Source organism: Nothobranchius furzeri, chromosome 3 (assembly GCF_043380555.1).
Source record: "Nothobranchius furzeri strain GRZ-AD chromosome 3, NfurGRZ-RIMD1, whole genome shotgun sequence".
In the NCBI taxonomy this organism is placed as follows: domain Eukaryota; kingdom Metazoa; phylum Chordata; class Actinopteri; order Cyprinodontiformes; family Nothobranchiidae; genus Nothobranchius; species Nothobranchius furzeri.
In genome coordinates this window covers 88,514,392-88,537,092 of record NC_091743.1, presented here as the reverse complement: position 1 = coordinate 88,537,092, position 22,701 = coordinate 88,514,392, and the positions used below count along the sequence as shown (strand labels likewise).

The 22,701-nt window shown below is 45.6% G+C and overlaps 1 protein-coding gene across 1 annotated transcript in view; it reads left to right on the top strand.

Annotated features, from left to right (window-relative positions):
• zanl (zonadhesin, like) overlaps positions 1-22,701 on the top strand; it is a 73,346-nt gene that overhangs the window by 47,217 nt on the left and 3,428 nt on the right. Inside the window, exons 36-49 of the mRNA XM_054733692.2 lie at positions 2,866-3,012; positions 3,099-3,263; positions 3,343-3,470; positions 5,302-5,573; positions 5,644-5,852; positions 10,340-10,481; positions 10,573-10,820; positions 10,913-11,042; positions 11,137-11,335; positions 14,713-14,874; positions 14,949-15,079; positions 15,168-15,370; positions 15,461-15,596; positions 22,481-22,618. Of these exons, the coding sequence (XP_054589667.1) occupies positions 2,866-3,012; positions 3,099-3,263; positions 3,343-3,470; positions 5,302-5,573; positions 5,644-5,852; positions 10,340-10,481; positions 10,573-10,820; positions 10,913-11,042; positions 11,137-11,335; positions 14,713-14,874; positions 14,949-15,079; positions 15,168-15,370; positions 15,461-15,596; positions 22,481-22,618 (2,410 nt within the window). The remainder of the gene's footprint in view (positions 1-2,865; positions 3,013-3,098; positions 3,264-3,342; positions 3,471-5,301; positions 5,574-5,643; positions 5,853-10,339; positions 10,482-10,572; positions 10,821-10,912; positions 11,043-11,136; positions 11,336-14,712; positions 14,875-14,948; positions 15,080-15,167; positions 15,371-15,460; positions 15,597-22,480; positions 22,619-22,701) is intronic.

The window sequence follows — 22,701 nt, the reverse complement described above, 5'->3', positions numbered from 1 at the left end:
TAATAAACTGTTCCCTCTATGCTGAAGGAACAGCTAATTCAGCCGCAGCAAAGGATGCTAATTAGCACCTGATCTCACTTCTAACCTGAGGATGGGATAAGATCAACCAGCACCTCACCTGTTGGGTGAACGGCCGGTCATGAAGGAGACCCCTAGAGACGCAGAACTCGTTTGCGTTCCTTGTAGTCGAGAAACAGATTTTATTCCAAATACAGGTGAAAAAGTGAAGATCCCGACCCAGCGGGGCACACACGATCAGAAAACTTAACAAGTTTCCAGCCACGCACTCTCCCAACCTTCTTCCCCCAACTCATTCACTGCCATTGACGACTAAAGTCGTCATTTGCATTTTTTTTACTGTTTGGGCATCGGAACGAGCCCCCGCGCTGAGAGAACAAACATCTCAGCTCTAAAGCCGATCTTCATCCGCATACGTCACACGTCATGTGATCAGGAAGCAGAAAATCCATGTGTTAAATCGTTTTGGGCCGTTCCTGTAAAAAAAAAAAAAGTGAGGTGCGAACCGGAAAAGCGTCTGCCGATTATGAAAGAACGGACAACGCTCGAAACTCGTAGGTTCTTCCTGATGTAAGAGGTGAGTCTCCTCTTTGTTTTGGTTGTTTTGGCGTCAACATCATCCTAGCGCGCAACGTTCTGTGACTCTTAAAAAACAGTAAAAGCAGTGAGAAACGCTGGCAGCGAATGAGTTAAACTCCTTCTCCCCCCTTCCTCTTCACTCTTTGGGGGGGTGCATCTCCATGGCAACACCCCCCCCTCTTGAGACTCCATTCCTGGTAGACGCTCTTCCTCTTGAGATTACCTCCCCCTCGGCAGGCTCTGCTGATTGGTTCCTTTCCGGATCCGCCCCTCTTCTTCTTCTTCTGCTCCGCTGGTGGCCTCCCCTCTGCTTCGTTCATCCTGGCCTCGGGGAGGAATCAATAAATCTACTTCTACTGCTTATTCTAGCGATCCTATCGATTTTACAAATACATGGTCTGTTTATTAGCTCATGCACCTGGACTAATAAAACACAATCCTTGCCTCCCTCCCATCTCAAGATATCAGAAATGTTACATCAAAAACCCTGAGACCGAACCAGCTCATCAAATTTACGACTTCAGGGTGAAACAGCAAAAGACACACACACACACACACACACACTTTTAATCACAGGAAAATAGATCTGGCTTCACAGAACTGAGGACTAAACCAGACCTGTTTTTATAATTAAGGCCTGAGATTATTTCCAGTTCAACAGGAAGGGAGGGACAATTTAAAGGCTGAGGAACCCTTTGCAGGTGTTTTGGATTCATTAGTCAATTAGAGTCAGGTGTGTTGAAACAGACTTAACACTGAGGCCCTGTCCACATGTAACCGGGGATCTGCCAAAACGTAGATATTTTTCTATGTTTTGGCCTGTCTTCCACACGAAAACGGATCTTTTTAAAAACTCCGGCCAAAGTGAAGATCTGCGTTTTCTCCGTTTTGGGTGTCTGCGTGTGGACAGACAAAACCGGAGTTTTAAGGTCCGCAACGTCACTTTCCGCGACAAAAAAATGCTGACATCACGTGTGCGACCTGTGTTTACACTAGCCGACAGCATGGATGCCCTCAGAGCTGCACTTGCTTTATCAGTTGTCCAAGCGCTTTCTGCTTGTTTGTTTTTGCAAGCGGAATTACTGCTCCTTGCGGAAGACCACAGACGAAGGACGAGGTTAAGAACGGGGGAAGTACTGCCGCCTACAGGTCTGGCAAGTCCTTAACAACGTATTTATCCGGGTACGTGTGACAGAGTTTTTTTTTTAAACGAGGTGGTGTGGATGCAAGTTTTTCGAGGGGCGGATATTCGTTTAAAAAAAACCCGGCTACGTGTGGACTAGGCCTAAAAGCTGTTGGATACAGGCCCTCCAGGCCTGGAATCGAACTCTCCTGCTGGAATTCATCATCGTCACCATCGTAACAAATAAAGGCTTGTGTGGAATGAGCCTTTTTATATAATAGTTTCACCTTTTAAGTTAAATTATTCAAATGAATCAACTTTTTGCACTTTTCTAATCAGAGCCGGCCCAAGGCATATGCGAGCTAAGCAATTGCTTTGGACCCCCACATCACCAGGGGGCCCCCAGGAGCACCAAGGTGACATGAGTAAAATACAATGTATTTGGATTATTTTCTGCAGTGTCATTTGGTTTTAGTTTGTAAAGCAGCACACTTTACACACGTTTCAAATTTTAAAACAAAAGATAGTAAACCAAAGTTTGTTTATTTACTGTAAATTCAGTGTTTGCTGATGTTTCTTTCAAATAGCTGAATTAATATACCACACTTAAATATCACTCTTCATTTGAAAATGCTAATTAATTAGAGCGTGGTTTGCTGCTCAGATAAAGTTTAAATTAATATCCACAATAACACCATATTGAGGTGAGCTAATTACAAAAGATGCTAATAAATGTGGGCATGTTACCCAAATGGTGCAGCTTAGGAATGATGAATCATCTTTGGGTTTAGGGGGCCCCCAAGGGAAACCTGTTTAGGGCCCCACAATGGCTTGGGCCGGCCCTGATTCTAATCTGTTGAGTTCCACCTGAAATTGAGAACTGATCAGAAATGTTCGCAAAATTGTATTAATAAAATTTTTGCTATCCTATTTGGTTTGACAGAAGGAACCTGGCGATGTTTTCTGCTGGGAAATGAATGTTTAATTTAACCTGCAATAACATGACGTCTGATCATCGTTCAGTCTGTTTATTTACATTAGGATTTTTGCGAATCCTGGCTTTGGCCTTTTTCGTACTTCAGCTGGTCTTTTTAAAGTATTTCAGCAGTAAAATTGTAAACATGTTGTTTTTGTTACTTTTTCAGGTCTGTAATACCTCCCAGGTAACTTACTTCAAGGTGGTGGCTAAAAACGAGGAGCGAGGTCAGCCAGAGGCCTCTTACGTCCGCTCGGTTAAGGTCTATTTACCTCATGACACCGAGGTGGAGCTACAAAAGGCTCGCAGAGTTCTGGTATTCAGACCTTCTCAGGTTTCTTCAGATCCTCTCAGATCTTTTCAAATTCAGATGACAGATGTTCCTATTGGCTGTTGTTTTAGTTGAATGGACGGCGAGTGCGTACCCCTCTGTCTATCGACTTGATTGGAGCCAAAGTGATAACCAGTGGATCTTACAGTCTGCTGGACACAAACTTTGGTCTGCAGGTGAAGTTTGATGGAGTCCACCACCTAGAGATCACTATTCCTGGAGAGTACTTTAACAAGGTAGAACATCTTTGCTGTTATTACATCACAAAGATCTGACATGTTGCAAGTTTTAATCTGATCCACTTGTGTCCCTCAGGTGTGTGGCATGTGTGGAAACTATAACAGCAACAGCTCTGATGATAACCTCATGCCCAACAAGAAACCAGCCAAGGACGCCATTGAACTGGGCAACAGCTGGAAGTCAGATGGAGACAGCGATCCAGGGTGGGTGACCAGGAACATCTGCACATACCAGCAAGAGATGCCACAAGTCCTGGCATTCAAGGACGAGGATTGGACCACGTGTCTGTACAATGTGTATCAATGGGTATCCTTATACTCAAATGCTGTGTTCATTATGGCCTTACTTTGACTTGCACAGAAGTCCTGTAGTAAAACTCCACTTGTGTTCAGAGCACTGAAGTCCTTGAACAGGTCTAAGGAGTTACTGATTAGAGTGCCATCTTGCACTCATCCTATTGCCTCCAAAAAGGGCAAGTACTCTGCACCACTAAGTGGTGTGTTAGCACAAACAGCACCCAGCATCCATTCCCTGACCAAAAGGCAAACTACCCCTTTGTATCCTGAGCAAACCCCCAAAAACAGCAGAGAATCTGGGGGCCACTAATGGTGCTTTCACATCTGGGCCAGTACGGACCAGGCTGGGTGGCGTTGGTCCGGGTCCCACACCCGCACACGTAGGGTTGTTCACACACACTCCTCGGGAACGGGGAAATCTCCGAGCACGTGGGCGGGGCAAAAGACAAGCGGAAAAGTCTGAGGTGTCTCCCTTAACGACGGCCGTGCAGCTCAAGGCACAGCAGCGCTGTGTGTGTGTGTGTGGTTCCTAGCGTACCGAGCCATGAAAACACAGCATCAGACTGTCGGCCACTGACTGGCAAAGGGGTAGAGTCGCTGGTTGCTCCAGAGTTTTCCCAGTACCGGAGAGGTGTGATCATTTGGCCCAAAAGCCCATTTAGATTCTGGGGTTCAGACCACCAAGTCTCCTATTAGTAATGAATGAGGCTGAGTAATCCCATTACTGCTTAATTCTTTAAAAAGCAACTCAGAAATACCGTATTTTCACGACCATATGGCGCACCTAAAAGTCTTAAATTTTCTCCAAAATGTACGCCGCGCCCTGTGGTGCGGTGCGCCTATTGTGTTGTTGTGAGACGCGAACGTAGTAGAAGACAAGGGGCGTGGCGTGAACGTGTGGACGTGAGCGAAGACAGACCCCGAATAGTTCAAAAGGGCAGGTACGCGCGGTATGCTGAACATTGTTCTGACAACCCTGAGAATGGCACCTGCTTAGAGCGCACGCAATGAGGAAGTGCACGTGCGCTCTAAACCAGGTCTGAACCAGGACTAGACCAGTAAAGTGAAGCATGCTTTTGGCTGTTTATAATTCTCACAATGTCTGGTTTGCACTGATATGTTCCCAGTCCTGAGCCGGCACAGATGTTTTACCGGTACGTTTTACCGCGCCCTATAACCCGGTGCACCTTTTGTATGTGTTAAATACCAAAAAGACGCCCGTAACTGAAGCTGCACCCTATAACACGGTGCGCCCTATGGTCGTGAAAATACGGTAGTGTGTTTTTTCTAGATGACACTTTGTCACCAGCACAGAGTATACAACAGACCCTAACACTGTCATCTTCAGCGGTGATGTTGCTGTTTGACAGCTAAATACGACTAAATGTAGCTGGCTCATGGACGTAATTTTTGGGGGGTACAGGGGGGACATGTCCCCCCCACTTTTTCCAAAGTCAAGTTTTGACCCCTGCACTTTTTACCATCCAAAAACGATATTACGCTATGTTAAATTGACACTGGTTGAGCTCTAGGACCAAGCAGAAAACAACCGTTTGTGTTGAAGCCTGTTTCCCATTAGAGCATACTGTAAAGACCCCCCCCCCCCCCCCCCACTTCTAAAGTTAAAATTGCGTCCATGAGCTGGCTTTTTTTATTGGATAAGCTCACAAACGTCATGGCACGCTCAAAGGCAGCCTCAGTAACAAGAGACTAAATCGCTGAAACATCTCTCCTGCAGCTGCAAGCCGGACACGCGTCCAGATGTCCACCCGAACTGCACCACGGAGGAAGAAGTGTCGTATGAGCTTCAGTGTGCCAATGTCATTTTCTCAGACCGCTTCAAGCCCTGCCACTCTCTGGTGCCCCCCAGTGCCTTCCTTGGTAACTGCATCTATGACATGTGTGAGTACGACGGTATGCAGGCAACACTCTGTGACAATGTGGAGGCCTACGCCCAGGCCTGCCAGAGTGCTGGAGCCACCATCAGCTGGAGGAACAACACCTTCTGCCGTAAGTTCCTCTCACACAAAAACCTTCAGCCCACCCAGATGTTGGTGTTGTAACATGTTGTTTCCCACAGCTCTGCCCTGCCCTCCCAACAGCCACTACTCTGACTGCACTGCCCCCTGCCCCCCCACCTGCTCTGATCTCTTCCCAATGTTCTGCCATCTTCCTCCAACCACCTGTGTAGAGGGATGCCAGTGTAACGCTGGCTTTGTTCTCAGTGACAGCAAATGTGTTCCTCTGGATAAATGTGGCTGTCTGGACTCAGAGGGAGAATACCACGACGTAAGTTCAGCTGAATAAATGACAAAATAATGGCAAGCCAGTTGTTAGCACTGTAAACTCACAGTAGCCTCAAAGTTGTGGGTTCAAATCCCAACTTGAATTTCATTCTAAATATGAAGATATTGACCCTTTGCACCGACGTCACCTAACCACGTGGGTCCACCATAGTGGACGGCAAAAGCATGTAAACAGTGAGCGACACGATTACTAAACAAAGGGGAAAGTAGAGCCTGAAATTGTTTTTGCGATCAAAACAAAAACAACTCCTCCAGCATTCCTTCCACTAGTTCATGCCCAGTTCAGTTATCAGAAGAAGTAGCGCATCTAGCGCATCTAGCGGGGGCTCATAGAGAGCGGTATGCTAACTAGCTTACCAACGTTAGCTTACATTCTCTCTGCAGCTGTTCACCGATGTAAACATGTTGCTGACTTTGCCTAAACTCACCCCTCTGGATTTATAACTTTATGTTGTAAACAGCGTTTCACTTCACACCAAAGCTGATTGTTAAAAAGTCCGGATCCCTACCAGCTTCTGTTGCTGGTGGTGCTACCGGGTTCAGCTGCTGCTCTCACAACGGAATGAGAAGATCTCTGAACGCCGACGCTCATATAAATAAATAACGTCATTTTAACACACATAATCATACATCGGAGCTTTAATATTGTTAATAATTGTCTCGCTTTACACTACAGTAGACGGAGCGCAGCCTCCGTGGTGAAACACCCATCCATCAGGATTATCAATATGCCTATCAGGATCTGCTCTGGAGTGGTTCTCCTCTTATCTTTCTGAGCGCTCCTTTTCTGTGGCCTTCTCCAAGTGTAGGTCCTCCACCACCTCTCTTACCCATGGTGTTCCACAAGGTTCTGTGCTGGGGCCTCTGCTCTTCCTCCTCTATCTGCTTCCTCTTCAGCACATCCTGAGCTCCTTCAAAGGAATCTCCTACCATCTTTATGCAGATGACATCCAACTGTACATCTCCTTTAAGCCCCATGAGATGTCTAAGCTGCAGCTGTTACACACCTGCTTAGACTCTATCAAAACCTGGATGGCTGGGAGCTTTCTTCAGCTGAATGAAGATAAGACTGAGATCCTCATCTGTGCCCCAGACAAGCTGGTTCCCAAAGTCAGAGACTCTCTTGGTCAGCTTGCTTCTCACACCAAACCTTCTTTCAGGAATCTTGGCGTGACCTTTGACCCAGCTCTCACCCTGGATTCTCATGTCAGTTCTCTTGTTCGCTCTTCCTTCTTCCATCTCAGGAACGTTGCTAAGCTGAGTCCCATTCTGTCCCGCTCTGAACTTGAGACAGTTCTCCACACCTTCATCTCCTCACGCTTAGACTACTGTAACTCTCTTTTCACGTGTCTGAGCAGAACCTCCCTGAACCGTCTACAGGTGGTTCAGAATGCCTGTGCTCGGCTTCTGACCAAGTCCTCCAAACACACCCACATCACCCCACTTCTCCTCCAGCTTCACTGGCTGCCAGTCAACTTCAGGGTTCATTCCAAGATCATGGTTCTGGTCTATAGGGCCTTACATGGACAAGCACCATCTTACATTGGTGATCTTCTTAGTCCCTACACCCCCAGCAGGTCCCTGAGGTCCAGTGACCAAAGCCTACTGGTTGTGCAGCACCAGGCTAAAGACCAAAGGTGACAGATCATTTGCTGCTGTGGCCCCCAGACTCTGGAACTCTCTCCCCCTGACCCCGGATTTCCACAGGAGCTGTCAGCAGCACATTACTGCAGCAGCACGTCTTGCTCGCGTAAGCTGCTGCTCGGCCCTTTTCACGAGACGCGAAGCAGCAGGGGAGCGGCTGTCACCGACCGAGCACGAAGTCACACGAGTGACTTCGTCAGTAAACACAACAACAAGCAGGAGAAAACTACAACATGGCTCCAAAAGGTTTGTGTTTTATGTTCTGTCTGTTTTATAATCGCCAATACGGACCTGAAAAATAAAGGAGACCGCTAGCTAGGTGATAACTTCTCACGGGGCCGCACAGTTAGTAACCTTTTTTAAAAGTAAAGCAACCGGAAGGCAGTATGTTCTTTATTCTGAAAATCTCGGGAGCTTCTCTCCATTTCCGCATCCGATTTCCTGTCTTTCCTTCCCCAAAAATGTCGAACTTGACCCGTTTCAGAGGCGTCGCGCATAGAAAATAGAACCGGCGCGTAAGGGCCGCGACCTGCTGCTCCTGAGACGCGGCCGACTCGCTCTGCTGACGGCTCCGGTGGAAAAGGTTCTGTTGACCACAGCGGTTCCTATCAGCAGCTATGACGTGCTGCTGCAGTAACGTGCTGCTGACGGCTCCTGTGGAAAGCCGGGGTGAGCCTGAGATCAGTGGACTCAGTGGTCTCCTTTAAAAAGCAGCTGAAGACTCATTTGTTCAAGCTGGCTTTTGTATGACCTTCTTCACCTCTCTCTCTTTATTCTGCTCTCCCCACCTACTCCACCTTCCTCAGGATCCACTGATTTCCCTCTTTCCTGTTCACTCTCTCTCTTTCTTAATGTTTTTAATGACAATTGTCTATTTTTGCTCATTTAAAAAATATTTTTAACCATTTTCTAAATTCTTTTTTATATTTTTACAATTTTTGTTTTTGTGAAGCGCCTCGTGATTTTTATCTTGAGAGGCGCTATAGAAATCATATTTTCTTCTTCTTCTTCTAGTGATGCTGGTAAGTAAACTACAGCCTAAAAGTTTTCAACTAGTGAATTACCCTAATCTCAGAAGAGTAAACTACTTTATTTATTTACCTCAGCAATGTACTCCACGTGTACATCATGTCTGCAGTAGTAAGTGATTGTAATTTGTCAAAATGCCAGATGGGCTTTCCATCACCATTAAAAAAAACTGTCAAAGGTGGAAAATATTTATACGGCACGGTGGAGAAACGAGGGCCCGGGTGGGATTTGATCCCCAGACTCCCGGGCGAAAGTTGCTCGCGATAACCAGTCAACCAAAGGGACATCCCCCTTGGTCAAGCAGCCAGGGTGCATGATCAATCGGGTCACAGTGACAGGACGCTCACACTGTCACAGTTAATTCAACCTCTGTATTAGTGCGCCACTGATCCAGAACCTCCTCAGAACTGGCAGGTTTCAGCCCTTCTTCACCTCTGTGAGAAGAAAAACTTTGTAGGATAATTTAGTGTCAACAAGGACAGCAAAAAAAGCTAAATTCTTCATGAGAAAACTATGAGGGGCAGACCAATATCCTGCCAAGGTACACGCATTGGTGCGCTGAGGACAGGAGAAAAGTCATTTTCTCTGATGGGTCTTCTTTCAAATATTTTGGAGCATCTGGAACAAAGACTGTTTGAAGATGAAAAGGTGAGCATTCCCACCAGTCCTGTGTCCTGGCAGTGGTAAAGCTTTCTGAGACTATGCGTGTTGGGGTGCCTCTCAAAGTGGACTCACGTACAGTTTAGCCTCAGAACACAGCCATGAATAAAGAATGGTACCCAAGCATGCTCCAAGAGGGACTCCAACCAACAATCCAACACTCAAGCCTAATTTAGACTTCTCCATCAGCTCCACAAGGGAGAGATGCACACGCACGGACGGAGATGTCTTCAGACTTCTCCGTCTCCTGGGGAGTGTTGCACAGCAATTCCCCGCCAGGACACCAGAGGGCGTAGCGCTGTTCTGTGGTATCCTGTCATGTATCTGGTCCGAGATAGTGTGTTTACTGTTGTGTTTATAATGTTTTTGTATTTAAGAGACTTTTTAACATGGACAAATTTGTGTCTCATCCGCCTCCACCTCTTCATGCGCTCGCCACCTCTAAAGCCACGTTTCCTGTCATTTCCGTCCACGAATAAAACGCTTGCTGCGCATCTTTTCACTCCTCCAGTCACGGGTGGATAAAATATTCATGTTTTTAGAGTTTTTCCATGAGAATTTCATCAAATGTGCTCCGTGTCTGCCGCTAGATATCCTCCACTCTTCTTATGTTTTTGAGGGCGCAGTGGCGACAGCCGTGTCCTGACCAATCACAAGCTTGCGGCCTTCGTCTCGTCGGACCGATGTTTAGAAAAGAGAGTTCGACTCCATCCGTCCTTGCGAGCCTGCTGGAGAGCCCTCGAAAGGACGGATGATGGCGTTGCGTACGTCCGTCCCGATGCAGGCGAAGAAGTATGAATTAGGCTTAAGATTCAAGATTCAACAAGCTTTTATTGTCGTTGAACCAGCGTCTCGGTACAGCGTGTTAGACCACAAGGATGAAGTCATCAGAACTAAGTTTGCGTTATCTGTCAGCATCCAAGGGGAACCCCAACCCCAAATGTCAAAGGGCACAAAGTCAAACACGGATCCACAAATTCAGACAGCATTAGGAGAAGAAGAACGGGTCAGGTTCTGGACTAACGTTGGTCCCCATGTTTCATCTCTAACTGATGCGTGTAATTTAATCCCAACAGTGTTTAGTTGATCCTGCTCTGTACCTAACACATAGAACTGTGTACACCACTTCCTGTGTAGGTTGGAGACTCCTGGTTAACTGATAAATGTGCTGAGTCATGCTCCTGTAACCTCGGCAAAATCACATGTGAGGACCACAGCTGTAATGCCAACTCAGTTTGTGCCCTGGACAAGTACGGAGACCTTTTCTGTCAGCCTACCAGTGAGTGACTCACTCATATGTGTGCAGACCGGAGTCTCAGAACCACCAAACGGAAAATAATCCACTCTGATCATTCTGTCCTCTTTTATAGAGTTTGATAGGTGTACCATCTCTGGAGATCCTCACTACAGAACCTTTGATGGTTTTAGCCATCACTTCCAGGGTCCCTACACCTACGTCCTCACTCAGGACTTCAACAAGCAGACTTCCTTAGCTCCTCTTCTGGTTAGAGGGAAGAACATTAGAAGAGGGGGCAACAGCAGGATCTCCTTCCTGGACCAAATCTACATTGATGTCTATGGTGTCAGTGTTCGTTTCCTGCAGAAGAAAGTTGTCCTGGTCAGTACTGTTTGACTTTTATTGCTGCCATTTTCATTGATCTTGTAGCAAAGCCAAACATTTTCAGTAATAATGTTTACATTTCCATGTAGGTGAATGGGGAGCGTGTCAGTCCCCCTCTCAGGCCAGTCAGTGGTTTGACTATCACCATGAACTCCAAAGAGGTTCAGGTCTCCACAGACTTTGGACTTAGTGTACGCTTTGATGGAAACAGCCGTGGTGGTAAGAATCCTGGACCCTACACTAAGTCCTTTGTTCAGCTTATGTTTAAGTTTATTTATTTCCTTCCCCCATAACGCTTTCTTCCACACTACAGAGATCATACTGCCCAGCACCTACAGGAACTCTGTTGGAGGACTGTGTGGAAACTATGATGGCATCACTAGAAACGAGTACATGAAGTCTGATGGGACAGTGGTCAGAGACCTAAACGTGTTTGGAGAAAGCTGGAGAGTCAGTGACCGACAGGCTGAGGCGCCACAGTACAACCTGCATTTTCCTGTCCATGTTCAGAGGTAGTACCACAACTAGGGTTACAATCAAATCAAAGATACTTTATTAATCCCAGAGGGAAATTAGAGTTTCAGTACACGCAATTCAGAGATCAGACATGCATGGGCAAGACACATGACAAGAATTGGTGACTGTGGTCATTCGCAAACCGAGTCGCGCTACCTTAATAGAGATAAGAGGGTTACATGAGGATTGGTTCAGGTGGAGGGAAAAAAGGCACTTCAGAGTTACTCTCCCACCAGGAGGGCAGCTTTGCTCTGCAAAAAAAAAAAAACCCACCTCAGACAGATATGAAACAGACTCCAGACAACACAACATAAGTGTCCACTAGGTGGGGTGGTGGGTTGGGACTATCCCCACTTCAGTTCCTGCAGCCACGATGAAGCAGCACATGTCACCTCAGTGTGGATAGGGGGAGGAGCATTGAGGGTTGGAGGGTTGCAGTGACCCTGGAACGTTTCAGCGGCCTTCCCGCAGTCCCGCCCAGGCTGGGAAAGGAGACAGAGTTGAGTTGCCATAGCGACAGCACATTCCACATATCTTCTGAGGGGGAGTTTTCGTTGTAGCCTTGCAGGCTCAAGGGCGCCAGATTCCGATTAGAAATTGTTTTGGGGCCAGACAGAGATAATTTCCTCTCTGTCTTACAGTTTGTTGGTCCTCAACCTCTCAGAATCCCAATAATGGACATTAATCTATCCCAATCCGTGCTGATTCGTCCACTCTTTCCTTGATGGCATCCGTCTTTTGTGCCAGTGAATGAATCTCGGCCAAAGTTCCAAGCTTAGATTCATCTCGACAATTATGTGAGTCTGAATTCACAACGTGGTGCAAACCATCTCTGAGCTCCGGGATCAGGCCAATATTCTTCGACAGCTCGTTAATTTTCCGGTAAGCCAGGAAGCCTCCAAGGCCAATGAGCAGGAAACATGACACCAACACCATGATTACAGATCTGGTTTTAAAATTTAGATTAGGTTAAAAATGTACTAACAAGACCCTCTGAAATCATCGAGCTCAGGCAGTTCAGTGTTGGAGACAAAACATCTACTTGGTGTTTGCCACATTTTATGTTGATCTGTCAAATCAGCTTTAAATTGATGAAACTTTAGTGTCCTTCAGCACCTAGAAGCTTCCGTTTGTGGAAGGTGCTACACAAATAATTTTCAATTGTTGGGCTGCCACACAACTATTTTAATAGTCGACTTATCATAAAAGTTCAGCTTATTGCACCAGGATGCTCCGATGTACCCGTCATTAGCGTCTAGTCTGAAGTGTGATCAGCTATGTTTTAAATCTAATAATAAAGACAAGATGATAGCTCATCACACAACTTTTAATTAACGTTGTAACCTGTTAATGCAAATGCTACAGTCAGGTGGAGGTAGGCACCTAAAACCAAAAGACACAAAATGACGTGTTCACAAATGCATCCAGCTAAAATGGTCTTTTTTGGCTTTGTAACAAACTCATCCATTCAAGAGAGGGACTGTTGTTTTTAGCGCTGTAATGTAGCGGGATTAAACTAATCATCAACGTTTGTGACATTAGAGCAAATTTGTGACACGCGTTGTGAAGGTTAAAAAAAATCACCACCACTACTGTTGTTGCTACACTTATAACTCTCTGTTGATTTTAGCAGCTAACAACGTAAACTTACCGAAGCGACTCTTTGTTCTCCGCCGTGACGTGCTTCCGTTTAAGGTCCTCGCGCGTCACCGATGTGCGCCTGTGAAAGGAGAGTTTCACTTTGCAGATTTTGCACCGTGCGAGCCGTTCGTTTGTCTTTGTAAAACGCTCTTTCAACCGCACCCCGCTAATAAATGCAAATCCTAACTCTAACCCGCAAACTAACAGAAGAGAGGCCTGCAATCGCAGATTACAGGGAAATCTAATCCGTGGGTCACCATCAGTCCAGTTGGTGTCTGCCATGGTGGGCGGTGGTAGGTCAGCACTGTGGTCTGGTATTGTTGTACCCCATAAAAGCAAGATGTGGTCCAGCCAACCTCCAGCCATCCTAATGGCAAGACAGGGACTTAAGATTGGTTTATGCTTGACGCATTTACTTTCCGCTTGGTGATGCGGCTCGCGGATGGAACGCGCTTCACAACTTGCAGCGTTTATGGTTCATGCGGCTCGTCTCTGCGGTGAGCCAATATTCTCCCAAACTGTAGGGGGCAGCATGGAGCTCAACGGCATGCATCCAACACTACACCATAGTAGAAGTAAAAATTACTGTTTACAACATGGTATTCCAGCATTTTTTAACTCACTCACTGCCAGCCGTTTCCTGATCACTAACGGCCTTCGCTGCCAGCGTTTCTCACCGTTTTTACTGTTTTTTAAGAGTCACAGAACGTTGCGCGCTAGCATGATGTCGACGCCAAAACAACCAAAACAAAGAGGAGACTCACCTCTTACATCAGGAAGAAGCCATGTGTTTCAAGCGTTATCCGTTCTTTCATAATCCGTTGTCGAATTGTGATCGGCAGACGCTTTTCCGGTTCGCGCCTCACTTTTTTTTACAGGAACGGCCCAAAACGATCTCCAAACACATGGATGTGTTGCTTCCTGATCATGTGATCTGTGACGTATGCGGATGAAGATCGGCTTCAGGGCTGAGATGTTTGTTCTCTCAGCGCGGGGGCTCGTTCCGATGCTCAAACAGTAAAAAAAAATGCAAATGACGACTTTAGTCGTCAATGGCAGTGAACGGTTGGATCTAACATGACGACTTTAGTCATCAATGGCAGTGAATGTGTTAACAGCGTCCTCGTCTTTTCCGACAGTGCGAGCTATCTCTCTCCAAGAATTATTAACAACATGTTGATCACGGTGATCTCTGAGAGCTGAATCATGCAAATGTCTGTATTTACAAACCTCTGCCATACTAGATCTTGCCAGTCCGCCATGTTTTTCCGCGTCCGTCCGCGTGGTTAGAAAATTTCCTAGGTGCGCAGTGCGGAAAGTTTGGGCCGTGCGGAGGCGCGGTGGAGGGGCGTGGTTGTTAAAATGACGCAATTTTGCCGCGCGGAGCCGTGCGGACCTGGCCGACGCGTCAAGCATAAACCAAGCTTTACAAAGGACAAATAAAATGCAAGGAAAAAGTGTGCTCAGGAAAATGGGCTGCTACCTGGCATTGTTGGAATGCTGCAATGCAAACAAACCCAAAAAGCCGGGTTGTGGGAATTATCAAAAAAAAATCAGGAAACTGTGTTATTTTCTATTTTGCATCAAGGTAATTTATGCTAGATATTTAAAGTTCAAACGGCCCTAATCTGTTTGATTTGACCCAATACTCATCTTATTATCAGCATACTCAACATTACATTATTCCAAAACAAAACCCGCAGTCCCACATCTGTCCGTCCTGTTTGTCCAGGCGAGAGGCTGAGACGGATCCAGACTCTGGATTTGAAACTTCTGACTGCTCCCCATCACAACTGGAGGACTACAACAGTGTAAGAAAGTGTGGAGCACTGTCTGACCCAGATGGACCGTTTGCTGCCTGCCATGCCTCTCTGCCTCCCCAAAGCAACCAGGAGTGAGTCTGTGTGTGTAAATATTACTGCGCTGCAAGTCTTTGCTTATAACGAGTGTGTGTCTCTGTCCTGGTAGCGACTGTGTGTTTGATCTTTGCGCTGAGGATGGCAGTGATCAACTCCGCTGTGCCAGTTACGAGGCATATGTCGCCGCTTGTCAAGAGGCTGGAATTAAACTGGGATCTTGGAGGCAGCAGCTGAACTGTGGTAAGGTGCATTAGGTGCATTAGAACCGGGACCTGGAACCTGTCAGAAACAGCCATGTTCCATTTCAGACCTCCCCTTTGTCTTGCAGCTCTGAGCTGTTCTGCCAACAGCTCTTACTCCTCATGTATGTCACCATGTCCCTCTTCCTGCGCCAACCTGGCGGCACCCTCTGAATGTGAAATCACTTCCTGTGTGGAGGGGTGCCAGTGTGGGGCCGGTTTCGTCATGAGTGAGGGGATCTGCGTGCCGTATGCTGAGTGTGGCTGCACATTTCTCAACAGATACTACCCTGTGAGCTGATTCGGCTGCAACACTTGTCACGTTTTGGTGCATGTCTGTGTTCATGTGATGTGATTTCCAACTCCCTCCCGCTTTCTGCAGCTGAATGAGAAGTTTGTGAGTGAGGACTGTTCCCAGACCTGTGAGTGCACCAGTACTGGGTCTGTGTGCCACCCCAAGACCTGCCAGGATGGGTACATCTGCACCATCTATGATTTCAAACGAGACTGCTACAAAGGTAAGTCCTGTGACAGGCTGGCATTTCAAAGCTTCATAATATGGAATTGAACTGAAAACAAATCTGTAAAGACCATTTCCTGAACCGTAAATGATGGGAATGTATTTCTGTAAAATTTAGAAAAATAAAATTCTTTTTTATTTCATTCAAAATAAAAACAAATAAAACATATAAAAAATAAGAAATACATAACAACAAAAAATCTAATTTGAACAAAAAGGAGCAGAATGAAGAAAAACATCTTATAATTTCTGCCCCCTTTTCCAGAAGAAATCATCTATTTACAGAGGTGGAAAGTAACAAATTACATTTACTCACGTTACTGTAAATGAGTAGATTTTTTGTATATTTATACTTTTTAAGTCGTTTTTAAAATCTGTACTTTTACTTTTACTTGAGTACGTTTTTTCAAAAGAATTGTAATTCGCTACAGTTTAAATCGTATCTGTTACTGAGTAAAAATAAACTGTAGGCTTAATAAATTAAAAGCACGTGTCGCAGCGTCGGAACTGAAAGAGACACCTGCACGAGCGCCGCGTCTAAACCGTGGGGGTGTGGGCATGGACGTAATTTTGGGGGGGGGACAGGGGGGACATGTCCCCCCCACTTTTTCCAAAGTCAAGTTTTGACCCCTGCACTTTTTACCATCCAAAAACAATATTACTGTATATTAAATTGTCACTGGTTGAGCTCTAGGACCAAGCAGAAAACAACCGTTTGTGTTGAAGCCTGTTTCCCATTGGAACATACTGTAAAGATCCACCCCCCTCCCCCCACCCCCGTGTCCCCCCCACTTCTAAAGTGAAAATTACGTCCATGGGTGTGGGTGTACACTTTGCTCAAAAACATCAGTTCAGTCCCTGTGATCCACTCACTGTTCACCTCCTCTCTCCCTCCTCTCCTGTGGGTTGGATCCCGCACCTTCGCGCGCCGGTGTGACATCATCAGAATTCTGCTCGGTTCGGTAGCGAGATTCGGTTCCGTGTTTGAAATGTGTTTCCGTACCGCTCCGCACGGCAGCGGCAAAATAACGTTTAGCGCTCCTAACAAGCGTATTCTCAGAGCTCTGCTCATAAAACAGAAGACCTGCAGGCCTCTGTGAGTTAAAACATCCTGATACTGTTCAGGTGTAAACATTGTGCTCCATCCCTGTGTTTGAACTCAGAAGATGCTTCTTGATGCCACAGATATGTGATGATTTAGCTTGTTTCTTTATTTTACTCAAGAATAAGAGATTAAATTATTACAAAAGCAGTTCAATGTAGTTAAATTAGTCGTTCAAATGATTCTAACATGCTGCAGTGTGTGTGTGTGCGTGCACACTAGCGTGCAGTGAACTGCTGTGGTTTTGCACTGATGTAGCCATCTTTACGCTGACAAAAATGTAACTAAGTAACTTTTACTTTGAGTACATTTTATTTACAATAATTTTTACTTTTACTTGAGTAAAAATTTAGGCAAGTACTTTTACTTGTACTTGAGTAAAAAATTATCAAGGTATTGGTACTTGAGTAGGACATTTTAGTACTCTTTCCACCTCTTTCTATTTATATATAATTACCATTTGTTAGACACACACACACACACACACACACACAGATTAATTTCAAACATTTTCCTGTTCTAAATTCCAGAGCGATCATGATCATTGATTTAATTTACATTTTCATAATTATTTACAGTACACTGAATTTGGTACATTTTTTGAATATACTAAATGACGGCGTATTTTCAATTTCCCTTTTAAGGTTATTCCATAATTTAACACCATTTACAGATACATCCCACTCCTTCATTTTAGTTCTAAATCTAGGTTTTGTAAACACATCAGTTTCTTTCAGCATGTAATTACTAGTTCTCTTTTCAGCTATCCCCTGAATGTTTGTTGGCAGAGTACCTAAATTGGCTTCATACATGGTTTGTAAGATTTTCCAGTCTTTTAAATCATGAAATTTCAGTAATTTATATTTAATAAACAACGGGTCCGATGGATCTCTACAGCCATGTGAGGGATCAAGTCAAATGAGTGGAGGAACACCGGAAATCTCCAAAAATTTCTTTTTCTTTTAAAATGTCCTCACAAAAATAGCTCGAGTTCATAAAAGAGGTCAAACAAACAAACTGAAACTCAATAAACTGCTAACTTAACATGCTGGCTGACTGAAACCATAACCGACCTAACAATCAAAGACACACAAGGGTGTATATACACACTGGCTGATCAGACCATATGAACAGTGGGGATTACTAGACAAACATTTACTAACTAAAACTAAAACCACAAATCAGTACAGTCAGATTGTTAATAAACCTAAACATCCTAACCCATAAATCTAACTATTTAACTTCAAAATTAAATTAATTAACAAATGACAAAATAATAAACTAAAGGAAATTCTTCAGTCCCCTCTTCAGGGAGCTATTGGTTTGGCCCCATCAGCTCCTCCTGTATTTAGCTGACAGAACCCCTTCACCAATGTTTGCCTGTCCCATCTCAGGAAGTGGGGAACCTCTCAGCACCGGTAAGAGAAAACATAAATTAACTTAAATAGAACAAATGAAAGGCATAAAATACAGCAATTAACTAAATGTGCGCGCATACAATCAGAACTAATGCATTTAAGCCGTCTAAACAATAAATCCAAAGAAATATAAACATACAAACTGAAATCATGAAAGTGCATGAGTGTACTAACGTTCACTGTTGCGTGGACATGGATGTGGCCATCACAAGCCACTATAACTGATGATTCTCAGAGCTCTTTTCTGGAAAATAAATAAGGGTTGTGTATAGTTTTTGTACGTTGCTCCCCAGATTTATACACAATAAGTCAAGTATGGAACAATCAGTGAAGTGTACAATGCCAACAAACCAGAATTAGTCGGTAAAAACGTGACTCTGTGTAATACTCCTAAGGATTTGGCAATTTTACCTTTGATGTAACTAATACGGGATTTCCATGTCAAGTCTTCATCAATAAGAACTCCAAGAAATTTAGTTTCTTTTACTCTTTGAATTTCAATCCCATCTCTTTCCAATGACACATCAAATATTTAGATATCTACAGTTTGTTTTTGTTTTTTTAAATACGACAAATAAAAATGATACTTCAGGTCCTGTTTTGACAAGAAAAGTTGAATTTAGCTATTATGGAAGTTTGTATTATTTATGTGTAGAAAATTACAAGACAAAGATTCAAAGGTAATCGTTCTTATGTGGGCCTGTGCACCAGAAACCCGAGCAAGGACAATTAGACCATCATCTCCCCAGATATTTCCCATCATTGTTGGCAGGACGGAAAAGATTAAGATGAAGAAATCAATTTTCAAAGGAGAATGTAGAAGTTCAGCACCTTAGCGCAGCTGTGCACAAATCAATGCGGGACAGAGCCAGCCATTATTATTTACAGCTGCATCAGCGAATCTGCAGAACACGATGGGTTTTGAACACAAACACGGTCATGAAACACTCACCCCGCCCCCTCAGGGATCTTCTCTGAGACCCTTTATGCCAGAACTGGACACTCGAAACACCATTTGCTGTTTTTTAGGTCGAAACATCTTTTGTTGTTGGTGACTTAAATTGGTGTTTTTCTTTTTCGGACTCTGGTAGTTTGTCCTAAAGTTGTAGCAGATGGCTGTTTCTCGTCGTCATCGTCTTCCTCCGCTTATCCGGGTCTGGGTCGCGGGGGCAGCATCCCAACTAGGGAGCTCCAGACCGTCCTCTCCCCGGCCACCTCCACCAGCTCCTCCGGCAGGACCCCAAGGCGTTCCCGGACCAGATTGGAGATGTAACCTCTCCAATGTGTCCTGGGTCGACCCGGGGGCCTCCTGCCGGCAGGACATGCCCGAAGCACCTCCCCAGGGAGGCGTCCAGGAGGCATCCTGACCAGATGCCCAAACCACCTCAACTGACTCCTTTTGATCCGGAGGAGCAGCGGTTCTACTCCGAGTCCCTCCTGAATGTCCGAGCTCCTCACCCTATCTCTAAGGCTGAGCCCGGCCACCCTACGGAGGAAACTCATTTCTGCCGCTTGTATCCGCGATCTCGTTCTTTCGGTCGTTACCCAAAGCTCATGGCCATAGGTGAGGATTGGGACGTAGATCGACCGGTAAATCGAGAGCCTGGCTTTCTGGCTCAGCTCCCTCTTCACCACGACAGATCGGCTCAGCGTCCGCATCACTGCAGACGCCGAACCAATCCGCCTGTCGATCTCCCGATCCCTCCTACCCTCACTCGTGAACAAGACCCCGAGATACTTAAACTCCTCCACTTGAGGTAGGACCTCTCCCCCGACCCGGAGGTGGCAAGCCACCCTTTTCCAGTCGAGAACCATGGTCTCAGATTTGGAGGTGCTGATCCTCATCCCGGCCGCTTCACATTCGGCCGCGAACCTACCCAGCAAGAGCTGAAGGTCAGAGCTGGATGAAGCTAGGAGGACCACATCATCCACAAAAAGCAGAAGAGATTCTCCTGCCACCAAACTCGACACACTCCACACCACGGCTGCACCTAGAAATTCTGTCCATAAAGGTAATGAACAGAACCAGTGACAATGGGCAGCCCTGGCGGAGTCCAACCCTCACTGGGAACAGGTCCGACTTACTACCGGCTATGCGGACCAAACTCACGCTCCTCTGGTAAAGGGACTGAATGGTCCTCAACAGAAAGCCACCCACCCCATACTCCTGGAGCGTCCCCCACAGGGTGCCCCTGGGGACACGGTCATAAGCCCTCTCCAAATCCACAAAACACATGTGGATTGGTTGGGCAAACTCCCATGCCCCCTCCATCACCCTTGCAAGGGTATAGAGCCGGTCCACAGTTCCACGGCCAGGACGAAAACCACATTGCTCCTCCTCAATCTGAGATTCAACTATTATATTTTACAATTTAATATGTTTTTGTTTTTTATCTCCACAATGTATTCATAGCTATACTGTTAAGAGGCATGACAAAATGTCAGAAAATGAGCCGTTAGCCAGCCCACACAGACACACACACACAGAGAGAGAGAGAGAGAGAGAGAGAGAGAGAGAGAGAGAGAGAGAGAGACGGACATCACTTACCTAATGACCACATGTTGGTTTACAGATGTCCAACCAAAAAAAAATCCCTAAGCATTTCCACTTTTTTCCTAAAACACTTCTAAGATATAAAAAGGGCAACAGTGGCACAGGAGTTAGGAGCTCGCCCCGTAATCGGAAGGTTGCAGGTTCGAGTCCCGCTCAGTCTGTCGCTGTTGTTGTGTCCTTGGGCAAGACACTTAACCCACGTTGCCTGCTGGTGGTGGTCGGAGGGACCGGTGGTGCCAGTGCTCGGCAGCCTCGCCTCTGTCAGTGCGCCCCAGGGCAGCTGTGGCTACATAGTAGCTCATCCCCACCAGTGTGTGAATGTGTGTGTGAATGGGTGAATGACTGATTGTGTTGTAAAGCGCCTTGGGGGGTTCCAGGACTCTAGAAGGCGCTATATCAAATACAGACCATTTACCATTTTCCCATTTAAAAACTCCACTTCAGTCATATTCTGGATAATGTCACCTCTGTTTTGGCAAATTTACACTGGCTTCCAGTTCGGTTTCGTATTAAAGGGACTTTACGGAGTTTTGAATTTTGTGTGTGTGTGTGTGTGTGTGTGTGTGTGTGTGGGTGTGTGTGTGTGTGTGTGTGTGTGTGTGTGGGTGTGTGCGTGTGCGTGGGTGTGGCCCGGAGGACAGGAGAACGCACAGCTAATTAATTAAATAATGTGGTTCTGTAGCTTTCTCTTCAGCACAGCCGACAAAGGTTTATGATGGGTCAGTCCGCCTGCATGCTCAGATCATTCCCTTCCCTTGCTTGAAAAATTGTTCCAAAATGAAAGTTGAACCCACATCTTTTTTTTATCTGTGAATTCAATGCCGTTCGGCGAGTCTCAAATAAAAATTTGGGCATCTTACTGTACAAAATATATCATTAATGTAAAAAATAAACTCTAAATAAACTATGTTCACATCCAGAATCAAACCCAGGTCTTCTGCACGAAAGCCCGACGTGTTACTAGGCGAGCTAACGCGCCAGAGATGTCACTTATATCTGTACCACTTAAGATCGGTTCGGAGGGCGATGCCTGAGCGTGAACACGCATGAAGCAGCCTGCTCGACCCGAGCATCTCTCTTTTTCTGTGATTTTACAGAAAAACAGGCAATCACAGTAAAAATGCCAGGGCTCATTCTACAGGACCAGGGCATTGCAGGAGAACGTATGAAGAAGACATTTATTATTTCTATACATGTTTTGGCTGTCAAACTTCCATAATGCCCCTTTAAGTTCAAAATTCTCCTGTTGGTTTGCAAATCTATTCATGAAATGGCCCCCTCTTACTTGGCACAGCTTTTAAGTCCCTATGTTCCGGCGCGAACCCTGAGGTCCTCTGACCAGCGCCTTCTGCTTGTCCCTCCGGCCCGCTATATGGCCCGTGGCGAACGGGCTTTTTCGGTTTGTGCGCCTAAACTTTGGAACCAACTCCCCCTGACGGTCCGACTTGCCCCCTCCCTTCCCACTTTTAAAGTACGTTTGAAGACTTATTTTTATTCCCTGGCCTTCCCGGCTGAGACTGTTCAACCCTTGTGCTTTCCTGTTTTTTTTTTTTTTTTTTTTTTTGTTATTATAGTTTTTATTTGTTTTATCTATTTTATGTTGCTGTATCTAGTTTGGTGACGTATTGTCGTGTACAGCACGTTGGTTGGCGCTGTCGCCGTTTAAATGTGCTTTATAAATAAAGGTTGATGATGATGATGTCTCTGCTGTCAAAAGCAACTGAGCTGTAGAGCTCCAGGAGGGTTCTGGTTGCACTGATTGAGTCTTTGGTTGTGACATGACCATGAAATTGTTGTCTCTGCTGCAGCAAGCGCCTGTCTCGACTACCCCTGTCTGAACGGAGGGACGTGTGTGGATAGCAGAGACCACAACTACACTTGCATCTGTAAGGAAGGCTTCGAAGGAGTGAACTGTGAGGTGGAAGCCACCCCAAAGAAAGGCCTGGGTACAACACTAATTCTTCCCTCTGACCTGAACACATGGATCTGTCCAACAGAAGGACTGGTTCTGTTAAAGTTCAGCTCAGGT